The sequence below is a fragment of the Cygnus atratus genome, chromosome 4 (assembly GCF_013377495.2).
Source record: "Cygnus atratus isolate AKBS03 ecotype Queensland, Australia chromosome 4, CAtr_DNAZoo_HiC_assembly, whole genome shotgun sequence".
Taxonomy (NCBI): domain Eukaryota; kingdom Metazoa; phylum Chordata; class Aves; order Anseriformes; family Anatidae; genus Cygnus; species Cygnus atratus.
Genome location: NC_066365.1, coordinates 44873480 through 44894705, shown reverse-complemented (window position 1 = coordinate 44894705; position 21226 = coordinate 44873480). Strand labels below are relative to the sequence as shown.

The window sequence follows — 21226 nt, the reverse complement described above, 5'->3', positions numbered from 1 at the left end:
CTTGCTGCTTGTAAAGTTATGCACACTGTGTTGGTGTATTTTATTACTCTCCAGATTCAATTTACAGTCAGAATTCCTTTCTCCTGTCATATCAGGGTCCAAGCAATTTTCTGATCAATACTCCAAGCCAAAAAAGACCATAATTTTCCAGAAGAAATAGAAACTTCATAGAGCAAAGCCAAATCCTAATAAGAAATAGAAAAGCTTCTTCATCTTGTTGTTACTGCCCATAATTCAGTTATCAGCATTCAGACAACAGGTTGTGGGGGGAATGTTTCTTTCTGCTTGTTTCTTTCTGTCCTAGGTTGGTTGCTGTCACCTAATATTTGTGCTCCACATATCACACATTTCTTTGACAAGCTGATACAACAGTATCCTGGAATGTTGAATATGACCAAGTTTCAAGTTACTGCAGATTTCTGCTCCTAATGCACAAAGAAAATTACAAGATTTTGAATAACAGTTTGAGAGATGTGTGCTTGTTGAAAAATTACTCCCAGATATTTATAATACTGACAATTACTCCCTACCACTTATAATACTGAAAAAATTCTCATTTCTTTTTCAGAACAGACTTTGTGTATCGGCCATCTGCCACTGACTTTAGCTATCAGCTACTATTGAAGCACGGTTTCATCTTTCACTAAGGATTAGCCCATGCCATTCTCATCTGATAGTCTTGCCCATCCATATATTTAACACCTTATTTTTAAATGTCTCTTTCCTGGTTATAACATAGAGATTATTATTCTCAGAGGTGATGAGGAGATGATCTGTATGGGTATGAGAGGAGCATTCCATTAAATCTTCCAATAAGCTCCGAAAGGGATATAAACTCTCTTTGTTGTGGGTGCAGCTGAATCTTTTCTGTTCTCTTCTTTTGCCAGGAAGATATGAGTGGCTGGAGTGTTTGATGCTATATATAACTAGTTGATGTCAGCTGGATGCCAATCCCTTTGAAGAGGATCAGCCCCCAGTTTGTCTCGGTACTAGGTACCATGCAGATCCAAGCACAAGGGTAGAAACCATCCTGGACCAGGCAGGTCATCCCCATTCATAACTAACTCCTGAAGCTTCAACTAAAGGGTTGAGAACGCTTTTATCTGCACAACAAAACAGTAGGGTAAGTGTATTGTTTCCTGAAATATTTTGACATTGTCTGTCCTACAAACTATCAGATAAAAGACATTTATGTAACCTCTTGACTCTGCAATAGAAAAGATGTTTATTTTTTTACCTAGTCAAGTTTGCACTTTCTTTAAAGATGCCAGAGCATCTTATTTAGCTCCTCAAATTCTTTATTAGATTAAAAAAAAATCAGAATAACATTTCTGAAAACATACAGTAAGTTATAATTAAAATATTAGTTATGAATTTAAATCTTTTAATATAATGTGTAGATGTGAGAAGGCCTAGATCGCTGACACTGATTTTGCTACAAAATGTATGTATCCAAGTCAAAGTTCATTCCTTGGAACTTTCTATCCATCAGAATACATCCTAGCATCTGCCTGCAAGCAAAAACTGCAGTGCATTTTGCATAGTTAAAACCACTGTATTTCTAGATCAGGAATAACTAAATTCAATATTCAGCCATTCTAAACATGCTATCAGAAATTAAAGTTGGCTTACTACCGCAAGCTGGCTCAACAATATAAAAATGTGTGTTTTCTTTCAGCAAGGAAAAATCATATCAGAAAATCACAATGTTATCACATTCTGCCATGGTCAAAGAGAGGAAACAACAAGCATCAGCCATTATGGATGAAATACACAGAAATGGTATAGCGCTGAACCCAACTTACTCTATATGCACTGTCCTCTAGCCCTCCCTAAAATATTTTTAATCACAGAGTTTAACTCTCTTACAGCTTTGTCTCTGGGTGTTTTGCCATAAATAATCTTGGGGGAGTATCATGCTGCCTATGGTAACTAATCCTTTTGTAGTTGCCTCTTTTCATTTGAAAGCTATTTTCAGATGAACAACTGCTGTGAAGGAATGAAGTAATCTAACAGCTGATGTACATTCTGCTAGGATAGCCTTTCAGAATATTATTTGGGGTTAATAACATGACTTCATTCCATTTTAAAAGGCTATCATTTGAGAAACATGCTGATCTGTCTGTATCCTCTTCTTTTGCTCTGTTTCACTTTGCTTTTTCATACGAATGATATAAAGTTTTGAAACAACTGCTTACAGCTCTGTTCCTTCCATGTATAATTAATCTTTGTAACTAACAAAATTTACTAGAAATGTGGCAATTTTCTCTAGTGCATAGCCACCACTCTTCTGTTGTTGCACTGATGAAAATGCAGACACTTATAAGAAGGTAGCTTGATTTGCAAAAATGGGTTCTTAAAAAAAAAGTAGGCTTCTAGTGTGACACCTTCAGAAGCAATTAACTCATCTGGGAATACAAGTCTTCCTGGCTTTCACTTGGTACGTGCTGGATGTTTTTGGAGATCTTTCCAATCCTCCCTATGAATGTTTTTTATCATCTATGAAAAATACCGATTTTTTATAAGTGATAAACACCCCACAAGTCTCACTGAAGAAAAACAAAACAAAACAAAAAACACAAACAAAAACAACCAACAGGGAGCTCTGTTAATATTTAGATTTTCTGATAATCATACTGCCTACATGGGAAAAACACTGGACATTACATTCCAGTACTGAAAATCTTTCTTGGGTCTTTTGCTCCAAAGAATTTGGGGATGTTTTTTGTACTCACTAATTGACCAGTCTGATTGTAGGAAGAGTAGGACCAGATACCTAAAGAATTCAGAAAAAAAGAAGCTACAAGTTTCAGTGGCTGGTCCTAGTCCTGATGTTTTCATACTTTTTTTCTATACTTTCTATTTCTAAGCAAACACCTCTTCCCTCCTTCCATTCTCCACTGAACACACACTTAAGTCTGAAACCCAGCCTGCCCTTACAGATTTCATTAGAATTCCATTTTTTTTCCCACTGAAAACCCAAGTACTATACGTGCCTGAAATTGCCTGTAAGCTCTTCATGGCAGAAAATCTGTCTGTCATATGTTTGTTTAGATCCAGGCATTTCATGTGGTAAATGTTACTGTTCATAGTAATACTAACAAATGTACCATACAGTTCTGGAAATCATTGGAATTACTGGATAATCTGTGCTGATGCTTACATTTACTTTACATTATCTTTGTTTTCATTATTTATGTATTATCAGATTTGCTGTCAAGTTTAGATTTATACACATAGATACTACAGTTTATTCTACAAGATATGGTATGATACAGGGCCACTGAAGGCAATACAGACTCTTTAAGTGTATGTTCTAGTTCTATGTCTTGGATGTCTGGTATACTTACCGTTAAAAAAAAAAATTAAATTACATGAAATGTGTGTGATAAGAGTCTGAAATTTATAACTGTAAAAGCTCAGTGAAACCAATTTAGAAACAGAGGATAACCAAAGCCATAATGAGACAAAGCACACACTAGTCCTTTGGGATCAAATCTTGGAAAAATCAGGGATAAATCTGTTTTTTAAATGACTAAATTCAGCTCTTTTAATTTTTGAGAATTTATTTTTTCCCTAATCGTTAATTGAGCAAGTTTAACCTGTGACAAACTGCTGTCTTTCTGGGTTTTGCATGACTGTTAGTAATGAAGATTCTGTACCTGGAAATTGCATGAAAACTAAATTTCATCCAGTAAAGAACCTACCTTGTTTCACAGACCTATGAAACTCTCCAGTGTTAAGAGAGGTAAACAGTAATAGAAGATTCTGTAGTGCAAGTCCCTGTGGCTTGTAACGACACTCAGAAAGTATACCCGATATGTTCTTATTTTAACCCCTTTTATTATAATGCTTTCAGGTAAACAGTTAAACTCATTGTAAAAGAAAAAAAGAAAAAAAAAAAAGCAGAAACAGTTGTGAATAAGATACAAAGTCATCCAAGTTTTTACCAGTGTCTCAGTTCTGGGCTAGGTTAGTTATGACTGAAAGCCCACATCTCCCTGTGGTACATGACTTTGTGTTCTAGTGAAAACCTACATGTCCCTACATGTTGCAGTAATAGACACTACCTGTAAACCCTCTTACAGTGTTAGAAGAGAGAGGAACGTGGTCACCTTCCTAACCCCCTGTTTTTTCTCTGGCTGACTTTGCTTAATTTTAAATTTCCTAAGTCTGATTGGCAGAGGTATACATGTATATATGTATGTTTGAGGAAGCCGTTAGCATTCAATTACACTTAAATCTCATGTCTAGTTTTGTCCTATTTCTTAAATTAATTCTTCAGTAGCTAAATGATCTTTTATGATGGAGTTACAAATTCTTATTTCTGATACTATGAAAAACTATATCATATACTATGATGCTCATTATTAAAATTTATAATCCAGATGAAGGTATTTAGAAGATTGTAAACTGGAAGATTAAAAGGGATTGGGGGGAATGCAGGAGAAAATAGATAAATCAAATTTAAATGAAATCTGTTAAGATTTTAAGGGCAGGATAGGGAGGGCTTGACAGGAACAAATAAAAAAATTAAACTAGAAAGTTAAGATGAGGATTGAACTACGAATTAAACTTCCAGTATGAATGCCCATTTACGAAGTGCACTTGGAGATGTTTTCTTCCTATCATCCTCTAAATGTCCCCCTCTTCTCATTCTTCATCACCTTTCCTGCAGTGACACTGAAACAATCCCTAGACACATTATAAAACCAGACAGCAGATTAGATTTTAGTTGGCAGGGGATTCAAATAAACTTAACACCTATGCTTCTGGGATGCTGACTAGACACACAATAGTACACAACTGTAGGTTACAAAGTACCTTGGAGCCTACAGTAAACATTAACAAGAACAGCACGTATGTAAGGGAACAGCAAGGCCCAAAATAGTTAACATCCAGCATGTCCCAGAAGAATACTGAGTGGTTTGGATACAGAACTGCAATCATCTTGGCGCCCCAGTCTCTTAGGACTTACATATTACCCACTCTGCAGACAATGAAGAAAAGCTTTTTCTACATGAAAATATTGCTGACCTGAAAGGTAAACTTCTCATCCCTTACTAATATAAAACCATTCAACGGTCCATGCCCCTGGAGTAATCTTGAAAAATAAGAACATCAAAATATGAGTTGTGGGTCAACATTTCAGGCTGCAGGCCAATAACTAGTGCACTTATCTCAACCACAGAGCCAAAACCCCATCACTATCTGTCACTGATATGGCTGTATTGGACAAGCTGAGTCATTTTCTTCCATGTTAAGAACTCCCTGTTTTGTAGCTACCCCTTAAATATCAGAAGGGTGTTAGGATTCTTTGTGCATACTATTTTTAAAGCAGAAGTCCATGCTCCGGCTCATGATACAGTTAGCCTGCTCTTGCTCCAGTTAAATCTACTGCAAGCATTTGATTGAAATAAGTATGAACAAAAGCGGATCAACAGTGATGAACTCCACGGCCACAAACCTGTTTGATTTAGTACATAGAAATCCTGTACAGCTTGGGCTAAATAGTTATTGCACTGATCTCAATTACATTTTCCTAAATGTAAGCAATCCACATTGCTTTTCCATCATAAAGTTACTAGGAGACATATGCCATGTACTCCAAATGAAAGTCTGAAACTAAAAATAAAACCATCTTTTTATTTTTTTCCCCCAGCATATGCAAAATTAATTTTGACATTAGGGACCTATCCAGCTAATTAAACTGGGAGTCTGCTTGCCACGGAAGCAAGATACAGTATTTTACATCTAATTTGCTTTCATTTTGTTTTAATGCATTAAAACGTATGTTGAAGTTCATAGTTTTAAATCCTGTAGATTATTAGAACATGTAAACAACAGGAGGACTTATTATTAAAGAAATAACAGAATGCGATACTGAATAAGTGGATCAAAGAAACACACTGCACCTATTTGATATAATCCTCAAAGCATATTGCACCTTCCCATTTTTCTTCCTGAAGTTTATGAACAACTGAGAACAGTTTCAACTAATAAAATGGCAAATATTAATATAAGTGGCAATAGGAAATGATTTTCTTGAAAATTCAGTTTTTACTATATGATCTAATTATTGGTACATTTGTTCAATTCTACTAAATTCTAAGCAGAAATAAATTAATACAAAAATAGTTTGTTCAGTGTTGAAGTTACTGTATTCTAAGGTCCAAGCCTTGTCTATAGGATGAGGACATCTATTGAGAGAGTTCAGTCACTCGGCTTGCTCATTGCCACCAGCAACCCAAACTCCAGAACATCACCACAGAGATGATCGGTACTTTCTGATATTCCGTGTTCTCTATTTACAGTCTCAAATGATCTCCTCTCCCTCTGCTTATGTGCCTTCATTTTCAAATCCCCTAGGAGCTCACCAAAAAAAGACAAGATTTTTTTTTTCCCTCAACGGTGAATAAACTAATACTGCACCTAATAATTTAGTATCTGATAGTGTCATTTTAAGAAGACTTGCTTGTAACTTTCCTCTTAGAGAGAATAAAAAATAAAACATTCTAAATCTATCGTTTCCTAAAAGCACGTTGTAATTTGTTCTGTCTCTCGTTTTCAACACCTTAAGCTTTATTTTGAAGGTTTCTTTAAAAATAACAAAAAATACAGCTTAATACAGACTTTCTAACACAAACTCTTCTTAAAGTAGAAAATAGCCTAGATTTCAGGAGAAAGCGGGGTTTTAAAGAGTAATTCATAATAAAATGTTTTAAGCAATAAGAAACTGGTAGCTGTGCTTAAAAGGAGCAACCTGCTCATCTACCCAGTGCAGGACAAAAAGTTAACTTAATGTTTGATTTGGGAATGCTGAGGTCAGATAGAATTTTGTTCCTGGTTTCAGCAGAAACCAGTTTTCACTAGTCTGTGTGCAGGACAATATAGACCTGATTTTCAGAACAGCTGAATGTCATTCAACTGAAATAAATTTGGAGCTTGGGGTGCTTAGCATCTTTGAAAAACAGGTTTGTGGTGTTCTATAATCTGCTCCAAAATTTTAGAAAATGATTAATTTCACTAACACCATATGAAGCTGCCTCATGCATTAGATAAGTATGCACTGATGTGTCATTGGGTTTCAGGTGTAGGGTACGTGACATCAGGCATTTACAAAAAACAGAGGTATGTATTTATCCATTGTATTTCAGTCTCACCCAGCTTAAACCTTGGAAAAAAGGTCAGCACCCCAAGAGATATCATGGTAGAGGAACTATCGACACTCAGCAACAGAGGCGCAAGACTCTTCAAGAGACGTCAGCGGAGGTCTGACAAATACACGTATGAAAATTATCATTATGTAGCAAACAAGCCAAGAAACGTGAGTATTTGTAATAACTTATTAATGAAACACAGTGAGACTAGCCTGGGGTTCCCTTGGTGCTCATGGTACATTATGTGCCTGATCTATTTGTAGCTTCAGGAAGAATAAGAGTAAAATACTGTACTACAACAATGCTAATATGAAGTAAGCCATTTGTATCTTACTGGGCTCCTGTAGAAAAATTAAAAAAATCTGAAGACCTTAATACTTCAGGACATCAGATTCAAGTAATTTTCATGCAAATCTGATTCAGGTTACTAGTGACCGGAGTTCTTGTCCTGTAATAATGGGCACATTACTGAAAATTAACTAGTTAATGATATTCAAAAGGTTGGAAGAAGTAACGGTCTGTTTTACGTGACCAGTATTTTTACTAAAATAGGGTGGTGGTCTCAACGTAGTTGCCAGGCAGCTATGTGACACTCTCAAATGACAGAAATTTTTGAGACTTCTTGCCTGCCTGTCTCAGCAAGGGGACAAACGATGAAGCTTGTCACTGAAAGACAATTATTCTCTGAACTAGGCCCCCAGGAACTGGGTTAAAGCACTAGTGATACCCTGGGAATCCTCATGGCTGGAACTAAATGCACCTGATGTTTGTCTCATTTATTGCCTTTGTGAAATACTTAAACCTTTTTGTTTAATCTCTGCAAAAAAGGAGAAAAACATTCATAAATTTTATCTGGCTCTCCAATGTGATAATGGTTTATTTATTTAAGCATGAATACTCTATGCCCAGTCTAATAAAGCATGCAAGCAGCCCCTCTACTTCCATTGCAATTTCAAGTCTTTATTGTTTTAAATCCCGCATATGTGATTCTACGATTATATTAGCATCCAAACCCTACAGAATCCATAGAAAGACTTTGACTGAATTCTTTAATCAAAAACTTCACTTGGAATAAGAAAGATAGTGACTATATGTAACGTATTGTTATGATAAAACCTAAAGTTTGTACTGGTACAAACAGGGAATGAATAATTGATGAACCAAACAGTAAAGCACCAATGGCTTTGCTCAAACTATGTTCAATTTTATTAATGAAAACATACACAGACACACACTTGCAATTAAATAAGAAACAATAAAATGAATGCAGTTTTTTTGACTCCACGGAATTTTTTTTGTCTTATGGCATCTCATAAGGAGATTTTGGGAGCAGAAAGTAAGATGCATTTGTAATTTACTACTGTCTTGCTAATCCAAATGCTGAAGGATCTCTTTACTTCTTCCCTGGAATTTCCCACAAAAACACATGCATACTGCACAGTCATTATGACATTCTGACATGGGAAGAAGTGATGCCTCTTTGGTTTCTGTTCCCCTCCCTTACACGCCTATTTAGCCACCACTGGTGATATCTTCACCAACGTTATGATTCTGGCTGCAAAAATTAATATTTCTAACATATTTTAGGATGGCTCCAAAACATACTGCCTTGATCTTTTTTGTTTGTTTGTATGTTTCAGGTTAAAACACGTATAGTTTTTTTGCTTTCCTACTTTAAGAAACTCATACTCTGGAACTGTCTATATTTAAATTACTTTTAGCCTATGTGTCATAGCTAAAATAAGATACTGACTTCTTATGAGACTCCCATCTATATTTATGCAACAATGATTAAGCCTTTAGATGTTTCCTTAGAACTGATGACCCAATAGGAGGGTGGAAAATAACAGCATATCGTTAATCTCCAGAAAGTGACCTGCACTGAAGTTGTTATTTCTATTATAAATACAGGAAAAGAAAAGCCCAAACAAAAGCAATTCAACAAATGCAGTGGATTTTCAACTGATATAGGAAGAGAAGCTTTGAAGAATCAGTGACTTGAAACTCATATGCCTTAAACCTGCCAGATTTCTCGAATCTTTGGGCAGCAAGGCGGCCCTGTCTGGCACATCACAACTTCTAGCATCTAGTGATCCATGGGCTACATGTTATGGGCCCCCCTGCCAAAGTGACCAGCTTTACTCTTTGCTGTGAACTACACAGCCCACAGGCACAGGTAGATATAGTGGCGACTGGTATGAGCAGCAGATGGGATGAAATCTCTTCTTAGACTACCTATTAATATTCAAATATCCCCAATTTTGGAAATGGTCAGAAAACTTAGTTGGATGGTAAAGAAGCTTCAGGAGTCTTGTTCTAGCTCCCAACACCCCCAATCCTTTGAATAAAGCCATCACACATTTGAAATACAGACATTTAAAATTGTGCTGTGATACCATTCTTAACACTGATAAATTATTCTTTTGCTTACATAGCCGTTGTAAGAAAGTTGTGAAACTGTTTCATCTTCTGGGTAATAGCCAGAAAATCCAGAGGAATGCTATCTAGCAAAAAGGGTACCTAACAGCAGGACAGTATGCCTTTGGTTAATATACCCTGGGTCTCAGATCTGGCCTGTAAGCTGGAGTAATATTCCATCCCTCAACAGAGAATCACAGAGGGACTCATTTTTTGCCTGTGCTATCAGTGATATTTATTTCTGTTTGAATGCAGCGTGGAGAGCCCATGCAGGGTATTAAAATGGATGGCCTCAGTGTTGAAGGAATTCCCCAGCATGCCCCAATGACACCTCCTAACACACCTGATCCCCGGAGCCCACCGCATCCTGACAACATTGCCCCAGGTAATAGATGAATTTATAGACATGAAATGCATTTAGTACCCAACTCACAGCAGACGAAGGAGCTCCTTCTAAGACAATATAATTATCAATAATTTATTAATAGAGTTACTATTAGAAATCCATAAATTGAGTCAGATAATTAATCAGAATCTCCCATGGAAATTTAAACCAGTACAGTTTAGTTGCTTCTGTTCTTTCTTAATGATTTGATATGCCCTTTGTACTACCTTTCCCTCAACTGAAGGCATGCATTATTATCCAGTGAGACTGCTCATATATTTATTGATCTTAAAAACATTGAGAAACAGATCCTCAGATTTTAAACCAGATTAATATACTGACTTTTCAACACCCTAGTTTCTAATATACAACACACTGCTTAACAGTCTGAAAGTTATCCATTGTAGTTTAATTACCCATAAATGGACATCTGAAGTCATTGCAAGTTTTGCTGGAAAGCTTTTACAGATAAGTAACTTAAAGAGGAATTTGCCCCCGGCTGTATACACTGTTCTGCTTTATTTAAGTCCTTAACTGTGAGGGTACTGTTGTCTTTATTTAAAGCAGTGAGCTACAGGAAGGCCTTATTTTGTATTCTTTAAAGACTAGAGAAGGCTAATTTGTTTTAATTAATTTATTCAGTGATATAGCCCTTCTTCCTGTTTATGAATTATCCATGAGCAGACTGTGGTTTTTACAAATTCATTCTTTGTTCAGAATTACTCAATGCATGTTTTGTGCAGACCTTTTCCAGTCTATGTAAACTAGGTCAATGCTACTCTGCTAGTGACAGCTAAGGCTCTCTGCATCCATGGGCCAAATACAATGCAAACTGAGGTAATTCCCATTGCTAAAATATGATGCAAATCTTCAAGTTTTCTTTAGGCAAGAAATATATTTGTGGTGAAAGGAGTATTTATTGAACCACAGGGCTTTTTTTTTTTAAGCTTACAAGAGGCAACAGCATTAATTTAAAGAGCTAGATGTCATGTGAGGGTAAACAGGAAAACAGATTTCCCTTGTTTTTCAAATAAATACTATAAACTCATATATTAGAATAATCCCTTGCTGATTCTAATTCTTCAACTGATTCTAATTCTTCAAATTGCACAGTAAGGTCTGGGCTTTTTTCCCCTTATGTTTATTTGTGCCATATTGTACTTGGCTTTAGAAATCACACTGAATAAGGAATTCACGTGTTTAGTAAAATTCTGATCAGAGCCTGATTCTCAGATGAGTATACAGAGAAAAAAAACAAACAAACAAACACTGATTGTTCACTTTTTTACATGATTAAAAGGACCAAAGAGCCAAGTAGGCTGGACATTTTAAAGCATCAAATGGAGGCAAAAAATCTGCTAGAATGGCTGGGACCCTAACTCCTTTTAATGTTTTTGGGAAATCTCACGCAAAGACTATTGAATTGTCTTACTTTTAACCAAAAGGCTGTTTTTAAAATTTGATTGTTAATTCAGCCCAAGGTCTGTGCAGATGTGCTCCTTTTTCAAATAGATTCTTATAATGATAGAAACAAACTTAAATAAAACTAAAATAAACTTACCCTCAAAAGAAGAGTAGATAACTTCAGATCAGTTATCTAAAAGGCTACAAACACCTCCTATGAGCTTTCTGGTTTTGTGTTGCTTTGGTTAACTCACTTGATTCAATTGTTCACTTCAACTAACTGTGAAATAATGGTATATTACTTCCTGTTTACATAGGATGATGGTAAGGAAGCAGAAAAATCAATATACCATTATACTGGTTTTACCTTGATCTCCTTGCAGGATATTCTGGACCACTAAAAGAAATTCCTCCTGAAAAGTTCAACACTACTTCTGTGCCAAAGTATTATCAGTCTCCTTGGATAGAAGCCATTAGGGATGATCCAGAGCTGCTGGAGGCTTTATATCCTAAACTTTTTAAACCTGAAGCAAAGCCAGAACTGCCCGACTACAGGAGCTTTAACAGGTAATTTTGAGTGAACACTGGCTTTTATGGAGCAGAGAAAAATTACTATGAAATGAAATGTATCCACTGGCTGTAAAAAGACCCATGACCTGTTTTTGCAAGTATGCCCATAAGCATGAACAAACAGATTACAGGTAGCAAACAAGAGCTTTAAGAAGGTAACTAGTTTCTCTCAAAGTGTGGACCCAAAATTAAATTCTAGAACCAAGAATGTAAGATTAATTACTGAAAATACTGAATGAAAAAGAGAAAGAAAGAAAAGAAAAAAAAAACAAAACAGAGAAATAGAAGTATCAGAATCCAGTGTACTGAATAAAAGTGAAAAATGGGATATAGCAATGCCTACGGTATTTCTGTTGACTTTGGCAGGTACGGGATCATGACCTCATAAGACCTACCAGGGAAACTCTCAGTAAACACTTGGCTTGTAAACAGTGTAATGCAAACCACATATACTTTTCCTTTCTATTTATTAATTTTATTTATTTACTTATTTATTTTACAACTCACACTCTACAGGCTTAAATTTTTAGGCAATGATACTAGAATGAACTCTATCCATCTACCAATCCCTCAGACTAGACAGTTAGCAGCTTGCATTTTTTTACCACATTTAACTTTTTTTGCATCTTCGATTACCTTTGGTAACAAATTAACAGATGGAACATTACAAGCAGACCTGAAAAAACATTTGAAATAAAAGGGGATCTGAGACTGAAGTTATTTGCATAGTAGGTAGTATACTGAATACTGAGGCTTTCAGTGGAACTTCTTTATATATTGACAATAGTGAGTTTGGAAATACTTTGAAAGTTTTAAAACACATTCTTACTTAAGTCCTTTGCTTTAATTCAAGTCATTCACAGTATCTTTATATATCAAAGTCATGAACAATTTTTCACTAAATGATCCCTGGTGAGCTCCAGACACCTGAGACAAACCAAAACCCCTTTGTCAAAACGTCAAATAGATGGCAATCTACTAAAAAAAAAAAAGAAAGAAAAAAGGCATGGCAATATAAACACCACAAACATCACTTGCATTCCTGTCATAGAGGCAGGCCTCAACTATGAGTATAAGGAGAAAAAACTCCACAATACAACATCAAAGTTGGCACTGCAGACACTACATTAATTTTTACTTCCTAACAGCAATACACATAACAAGTGTGTAGCACACTCTTGTCAGCAAACAAAATAACAATACAAATCAGAGAGATGAGCCACAGCTGCCAATGTTGGAACAGTAGCAGCACAGTTTATGTACTATGGTTATTGTAACTGAAAAAGAAGAAAAAAAAAGAAAAAAAAAGCCAAACATATATATACATAGAAATAGAGCCAGAATCAGTAGTCCCTCACACAAATGAGATTTTGAGTCCAGCATACAAGTCATCACTGTTGAAAGACAGAATCAGACAGGGCACAGAAGCTCCATTAACAGGGATATGTGTCTTGAGACAGTATCTTATGGCTTCTTTGTGAATTTCTGGATGCTTTGTTGTCCCGTAATCTGTTAGTTGTCCTCTATACAACACTAACTGTTCAGATTTCTTTCTATGAGGATTTGCTCTGTGTATGATATGGCAGAACCATGGTTCACCACAGTCCAAATTTGTTGAACATACATACATTCATTTAAGGGAAAGGTCAATATTCATCCTTGGAACTGCCATAAAAAATAAAACCTGGCATGTAATTCTAGATCCAGATTATGAAACTGGTAAATTGAAAATGCAAGAGATATAATCCATGATATTTAAACAAAGCAACCACTCTCCTCACTGAAAAAAAAAATAAAAATCTACATCCACAGCAAAATAAAAGGATACCTGGTGAACCTAAAAAAGCTGTTTGATACATACGATGCACTCAGGCTTATGTTTTATAGCAAGAAAAACTAGATCCAAAAGAAATTAAGAACTTGCAAAATTGCAATTCAAGATACTAGCCTATTGGAGAGGATCTCAGAGCCATGAGTTATGTGTCTACACTCCTAAAAATGCATAGGAGAGTGGGGTGACTGGTTACGGGATTCAATACAGCCAGCACACTGTACCTGTCAAGCTAGCCAAAAGAAAGCATTACAGAGAATGCTTCATGTGACTTAAATTCCTCTTTGTCAAGGCCATCAGCACCTAATTATTACTGCCTATCTTCAGGTCAGGGCTAGATTAGGGGCTTCCTTTCCAAAAAAAAGGGCAGAGGTTACATGTATTCTTTAAAAATGCATACTCAGGAATAAGGTTAATTTCTTTGGAAAGAGCATTTTCCAAGGATGTGGCCAGCCTGGGTTTATTTCTAAAGGAATGTCAAACCCTGAGAAGAAGTATAACAACCTGGCTCCAGGCTCTTCCAAGGAAGAGGTGAGAACATTTTTCACTTCCCTTATTAAGACTCATACCACAATACAGAAAATAGTAAACTTATTTGGGCCAAAGGGCCATCTTTTCTTCTCCAGCTGAACAATCCTTTTTCTCTAGCTGAACAATTAAGTAGCTCACGTGGAGAAAGAGCAACCAGGGTCTATATCTGAGTTCCCAGATCTTTTCATGTACTTTCTTTAGTTATTCCTTACAGTAAAGTAAATAAATATTTAGAAGCAGAAAACAAGACCTACACCTCTCTGCTATTAGTTGTTCAGCCTGATGTCTAGGCTAAGATTCATACTCTGTCTAATCCAATTAAATTTATAATTTTGGGTAGCATTTGTGCTTCAATATGAAGGACTTCATCCCCTCTGGAATACTCTATGTGAGCAGTTAGGTCCATTCTTACAAAGACATCTCTTGCAAAACAGCTCTGGTCATGTTCATGCTATTATTTGACAGAGATTCAACAGTACTAGCCATGGTTGTAGAGTGAAAATGCTTTTACTGAAAGCTTGCTGCAGTAGTATATTGTGTGTGTTTTCAGGAGTGGAAGTTCAAGCAAGATTTTATTAATTAAGAAAATCACATATGAGTTTTGGTATAAGATAGGTGCAGCTGCCAATATAGCTAAGTAAGATCTGAGCATTTGCAGAAGGAAAACTTTCGGGCATCTCAGGAACTTAGCAGCGTACGGGTTTTGGGCGTATAGTGAAGTATCTCTTGGACTTTTATGTCTGTATCATACTAAGCTATTCTGTGCATCTAGGTCACAGCATCCTTGATTTATTTAATTGCAGTCTTGGAGAGAAAGCAAATGATGGTGTATTAAACAATCGAAGTATGATATAATGACGCCTTTTTTCTTTTTATCAGTGAGGGTATCAATCAAGGCTTTCTATCATGATTCATCATTCAACAAAGTGCCATTATGTCTTTTCTCCTGCAAAACACTAGTACAGTCATCGTTAGTCAGAACGGGGTGTGGTTAACAGTAAGTGTGATGCATAGGACTTCCCAAAGGAAACGGGCCTCAGATTCTACCCAGTTCATTCATTTGTATCTGTTAAAATGACACTTGGACTTTCCTGGACATATTTAGGTTCCTTTCAGTTTTCTTTGTTCCAGGACAAACTAGCAACATGACTTTAGCAGCTAGGGACCTCAGCTGTGTCCGAACAGCCCCACACAAACATGGCTTAAAAGTTTACTCAGTACTCAAGAGCACTCAGGGTTTTTTTGTTTGTTTGTTTGTTTTTCTCCACTGCCAGCAACATGGAAGCTCTGGACCAAGTACCAATACAACTTTTTTTATCATTGGCTTTAACAGTAGCAGAATCAGGACTATGGAATTCACAGAACTATTAGTTGAGGTCTCGTAGGCATTTTACACTGCAGGGATCTTGCAATTCTGGCAGGTCAATGAAGGAAGAAACATTGGAAGCAACCAATAAGCACATTTGCCTTCTGAGGCAGGGCTTTCTGTGAGACAGCTAGTAATGGCTGAATTGCAGATAGTACTAGGCAGGGTACATGCTCAGAGAAACTGGGTTCGGAGGGTTTCTGTAACAGACTCTTGAGACAAGGCTACCCTTTCTCTCCTAGATGAAAATGAATCTGCTAGCAGAGAAATACTGCAGAACAGAGACATGTCACCTGATTTCTCTTGTCGGTTTATTTCCTACTAGAAAATTAAGAGAAGTTTGTAATACCAGTTCATTTAGTACCTTTATTCCATCTGCTTTCCTGAAGCTGGATAAAATGTCAAAGGTAGGATTATGAATGACACACAAAGCACTACATCTTGCTCACATTAGACAAGCAAGTCTGACTGGTTCTGCCTCTCCTACCAGATAAATTATTGCTCAGCTTTCTCAATTCCCAAAGACTACTGCTTCAAAAACACTACAGGAATCTGGTCCATCTGGACTGGGCTCTGCTTGTATTGATTAATGGATTCTGAACTCTGTTGTAAAAATGCTGAGAACCAGATCCTCTAAGGAATTTTGGGTGCCTAACTCCAAATGATGTGAGAGATTAGTGGAAGCTCAGTGCTTAGCCAGTTCCTTAGCATCTAAATACCTTTCTGAAATTGGCATTAAATCTTGCATTAAGCTACCCTGAAGCTCTGAGTATTTTGCAGGGTCAAGTTCTCTGTTCCTATGTCTCCTTTTTGCACAGAATTAACAATAAGAAGAATGTTCACAGAATGACAGCCCCATTTTTAACAGTGAAACTCGCGTTTTTCATAATGTGATGTAATAGAAGGTGTTAATCCAATACAGTTAAAACATTTCTTCAAACTTTCAAAATCATCAACTAGTCTCCCATGTTGAGACAATTCAATGTTCAATGAAACAGACTGAGAACAAAAAGAAGAAGCCCTACTAAAACAACAGTTAAAAATAAACACGGTTGTGCCTGATAACATTAAATCACACATCTACTTTTTAGGAATATGCGAAGTGATTACTAAACAGTCTCTTATACTTCCTTGTGCCACTTCCTATGGCTCTGAACCAGCATTTCCGCCCTTATTATGAGCAGTGACTACTGGAATTTTTACACAAGTTTTAGGCTTCTATACAGTGAATCAGAGGTCAAGTGATACAATTGATGTCCACACAACAGAGGTCATTATGACAGCACGTTGTCAGACAAGTTATTGCTCACAAAAATATACTGCTGCTATAAAGGAAAATTAACATCTAGTAGCCAATTACTATACTCTCCTTTATGTTGATGACCATGTGCTTCTGCCTAGCATGCAAGAATGGCCTCTCTGAGGCCAGATTTTATATAGGAACAACATGTTTTTTTTTTCCCCACAAAATACATTTAAATTTCTGTAGAACACTCTTGTTTCTGTTACCTACAGAAAATTGCTGTACTTAAAAGCAAAAGGTACTACAAGAAGGAATTTTAACACTATAGAATTGTTTGGGATTTTATACAGCTATTACTGTTCCATTCATCTTGATTATTCCTTTGATTTACATATTGATGAGAATTAAATATTACGACAATGTGAGACTGTGTATCTTAATTAGAGCAGCAATTAAAACAATCTTTATTATCCTGTAAGACGCAGATCACTACATTCACTCTGTGCCAATTACCAAGCAATTATTTTTAATCAGTATCATACAGTATCCAATTTGGCACTGTGACCTAGAAGACAAGAAAAGCTTGATACTACAGGCACTTTGTATAAAGAACTCAGTTTTGACCTCAAGAGAGTTTAATGCCTGGACTAGTTACTGCTGCAAAATCGTATCTTCAATTGAGAGAGAGTTTTAGAGCTTAATTCAAAGCTGTCCTCTTCTCTCCCTAAATATGCATGCCCAGAAATTTCATGATTTTGACATCTTGCAATATTGACCTTTGGAATTAACACTAGCCCTTTTGCCAAAATCTTCATGTGAATCTGAATCGGTGAATTACTTGTGTAATGACAGAGAAATGCCATTTCTTTTAGGTCACAGATTCCTTTTTTCTGAATTAATCTCTTTATTTTTGTGCACTTAATTCAAAAAAGGTTTTGTTTTATCCATAGTTACCTTGTTGAAAATTCTAGTCAGATCTTCAATTTCTCTCTTTTAGTTTCTGTTGGTAATTATTTCTCTGGGCTTCACCTATAATACCTGGAGCCAGTAGGAATATATACCAGCAGATCTGTTTGGTATCAAACACACAAAACCTACAAGGGCTAGAGGAAATCCATTAAAAAAAAATCATTTTCACATGCCACTATATATGTATCTTTGCAGAAATCAGGTGTTGATGTGTAATTTTAAAATCTTACATCTCTTAACTGGCCAGACTATATCCCAACAAAGTTATGCAGCTAATCAAAATGCAAAGCACGTCTGTTTGTTCATGTTTGCTTATACAAAGGATTCTGGAAAAAGTGAGAGACCTCTCCCTCCCCCCTCATCCCCTCAATTTTTTACAGCCTAGAAATCTGAAAATAAATAAAAAAAATAATTAAGGGAAGTATTTGTTAATACTTTTGCTTAAAAATATCTGCAAATGCATGTAGCAGTCAGTTCCTGCTTAGTACTTCATATCTTTTAGTTTCTCAGACTTACCGTCCAAGGGAACACGTACATTTAAATAACATGAAACATACTGGCTCCAAATTAGGACCAATTTCAGCAAGTGTTTCGAGGTTTAGTTACATAAACATTTTCTTCAGGAACAAAGCTAGAGTAAGAAGTCCTCACCCATTCCCCTCCTTTCCAAAGGCTGTTGTCTTTGGCTGTTCCTTTCTGCTTCACATTACACTTCACTGCCTCCTCACTTGTATTGTTGTAATTGTTTCAACATAATGATAAAAAACAGATTGCTGTAATAATTCTCCTTTGAAGTGTGTGGTTTTTTTTCTTTTTTTTTTTTGGTGTATGTGTTTTTGTTTGTTTGTTTTAATGCAGATCACATAAATGACCCAATTGTATCACATATCCCACATATATTCTTGCTGGTACAACAATGTGATGCTGAAATATAGTCTAGTGGGAGGAACAGGCAGCTGGGGTAGGAGAAAATGGGGTGAGAACTTCCTGAACTAGTTACCTGCTAGGGAGAGTGTGCTGAATTATGATTTTCAGACTTAGAAATTCACTACCAACAAAATAAATTTAGTAACTGTGACTCACCAATGAAAAGGTTTTCTTGCAACATCTATTTTCCCCTCAGATTTTCTGTCCATTGGTAACTCTGAAGAAGGCTTTATCTATGGGAAAATTTATCAGATATTAAAGACAATTTGTCAGAAAAGCAATTAGCATACTTTTCCCAAAGGTGTTAACATGTAAACAAGAAATTACATTTAATCTTTATCATTAAAATAGCTTCTATACTTTTGATGCCTGGGAGAAAAATATTTTTTAAATCACATTTTAATTTCATTTCTCTAATATCTACAGAGTTGCCACTCCCTTTGGTGGTTTTGAGAGAGCATCAAAGCTGGTTAAATTCAAGGTACCAGATTTTAATATGCTGATGCTAAATGATCCGAGATTCATGATCCTTGCAAACCCTCTTGCTACTAGAAGATCCTTCAATAGGACTCCTAAAGGATGGACGTCTGAGAATATTCCTGTAGTATTCATTCAGCCTACAGATTCCAACACTGTTCCAGAAACAGAGGACCTGTGAGAGAAGCTGCACTCTATATCATACAAAATGCTGAAAGCTGCACATCCATGTATTTTTGGTCCAAATACTACTAAAGGCTACTGAAAAAATCTTTCCCTGGCAGCTGGCATATAAGTCATAATGTCTGATGCAATGTCTCTTCTCTGGCATCTAATTTCATCTGCTAACATAACGTAAATAAAGTAATCTGGCAAGTATTGGCTGCAACATTTTGTACTTGTGTTTATATATTCTTTTACTTCACCAAAAACTACAACTTTTGTAAAATCTTTGCTAGTCATTTCAGAACATGTGCATTAAGATTAAAAAAAAAAGTGACACTAATATCAACGAATTTGATTTAATAGATATACTGATTCTGGTAGAACAATTGAAAAATGCCATAACGGTGCACTCAGTGCACTCCTAGTACTGCCTGCTTGAGAAGAGCTCTGAGGAACCAACCTTTTTTTTCCCAATCCCACTTCAGCCAAAATTATGTTTGTCATTCATTACTTCGGTGACAGCAAGTTACACCATTTTCTTCTTTTCCTTCTCTAACTCAGCTTTAATTATGGACATCAATGTCCTTGTCATATGGATTTGTTTACGGAAAATGCAGTAAATTTGGCTATGACAAAGACTACATACTGGTATGAAAAAGTACAAAGGTATTTCCTGGATGAGTCTAGAATGCTTGTTAATCACAACTAAAAAACCTACCAACGACTGGTCACGTCAAACATACTAAATTAGTCTCATTGAGCTATGTTACCACAAATGCATTTGTTAATAGAAAGAAATTTCATATACCTTTCCCCCTACAGCCATAATATCTTTTAGGACTTAAAAAAACGTGAGTTTTCTTGTTCTTGATACGCTGGCAAACTCTGACATTTTAGAAATACAAGTATCAGACTCTTACTACATCCACAACTTCAAAGGAGGCAGGCAAAATCAGTAAAAAGGTGCTGTTCTTCAGTGTCATTTTTCAGGTTACAACTACATACTGGTAAGAGGAAAATATTAGTTTAATAATTGCTTGTTTCTAAATACTTTCATGTTTGATAAGTATCCAACATCTGTAGGTTGGATACTCTAACATACAGTTTAATTTGTATGTTTTGAAATAGGAAACAGCTTCAACCACGGGGCCACTCCCCTTTCATATATCCCAGATGCTTCTCCAGAGCATAATTGTCTCTAAGCATGCACACAACAAACAAGAGCTTTCTGGATAACTCAGCTACCTATTTTTTCTTTAAATCAGAATATTCATAAAGTTTTGCAAGCTCTATAGTGACATGTTAATAAAATTTTAGCTCTAAATGAAACCCACAGAAGATGATGATGGTAAGCAAGTAAAATAATGCTTTTTCTAGATATTTTTCTTACTAAAAGTTTGTTGGCATTGACCTACAAAAGTGAATATTTCAGCAAGAATCTTGACAACTGAAAAAAAAAGAATGTTGGAATGGATTTAAAATGGAAAGACCAACAGAAAATTCTGCCTACATTCTTGTGGCTAAAATGTGTGTCTGTAAAAATGGTTCCCATGTTTCAATTCTGGTTTCAAGGCAGGTAGTTGGCACAGAAAATTGACAACTATTACCTTAAAATTACTTTAAAGTAAAATAATTTTGGCTGCAAACTGCACAGCCAAATGCACAGGTCATAAGCAAATTTGTGAAGGAAAAAAAAAACAACCACCTCATTGACAGAGAACACTTTCCTAGCAGGGGATTAATTTTGGGACCTTAACTGTGCACAATGTACAATAATTAT

General features: G+C 36.0%; 1 protein-coding gene and 1 pseudogene across 1 annotated transcript; one reads left to right on the top strand and one right to left on the bottom strand.

The window, feature by feature from the left end:
* The window catches only part of LOC118252062 (protein transport protein Sec24D-like), a 197784-nt pseudogene extending 178450 nt beyond the window's left edge, over positions 1-19334 (bottom strand).
* On the top strand, positions 1698-19880 carry MYOZ2 (myozenin 2). Its single transcript, XM_035546858.2, has 5 exons — positions 1698-1782; positions 7158-7327; positions 9834-9963; positions 11751-11934; positions 19231-19880. Exons 1-5 carry the CDS (start codon positions 1707-1709, stop codon positions 19460-19462), a joined length of 792 nt encoding a protein of 263 aa, XP_035402751.1. The 5' UTR covers positions 1698-1706; the 3' UTR covers positions 19463-19880.
* The last annotated feature ends 1346 nt before the right edge of the window (positions 19881-21226 follow it).

Coding starts and splice junctions, on each gene's coding strand:
- MYOZ2 (XM_035546858.2), top strand. CDS start 1,707: ATGTTATCACATTCTGCCATGGTCAAAGAGAGGAAACAACAAGCATCA. Junction 1,783..7,157: donor GGATGAAATACACAGAAATG/GTATAGCGCTGA, acceptor ATTGTATTTCAG/TCTCACCCAGCTTAAACCTT. Junction 7,328..9,833: donor TAGCAAACAAGCCAAGAAAC/GTGAGTATTTGT, acceptor GTTTGAATGCAG/CGTGGAGAGCCCATGCAGGG.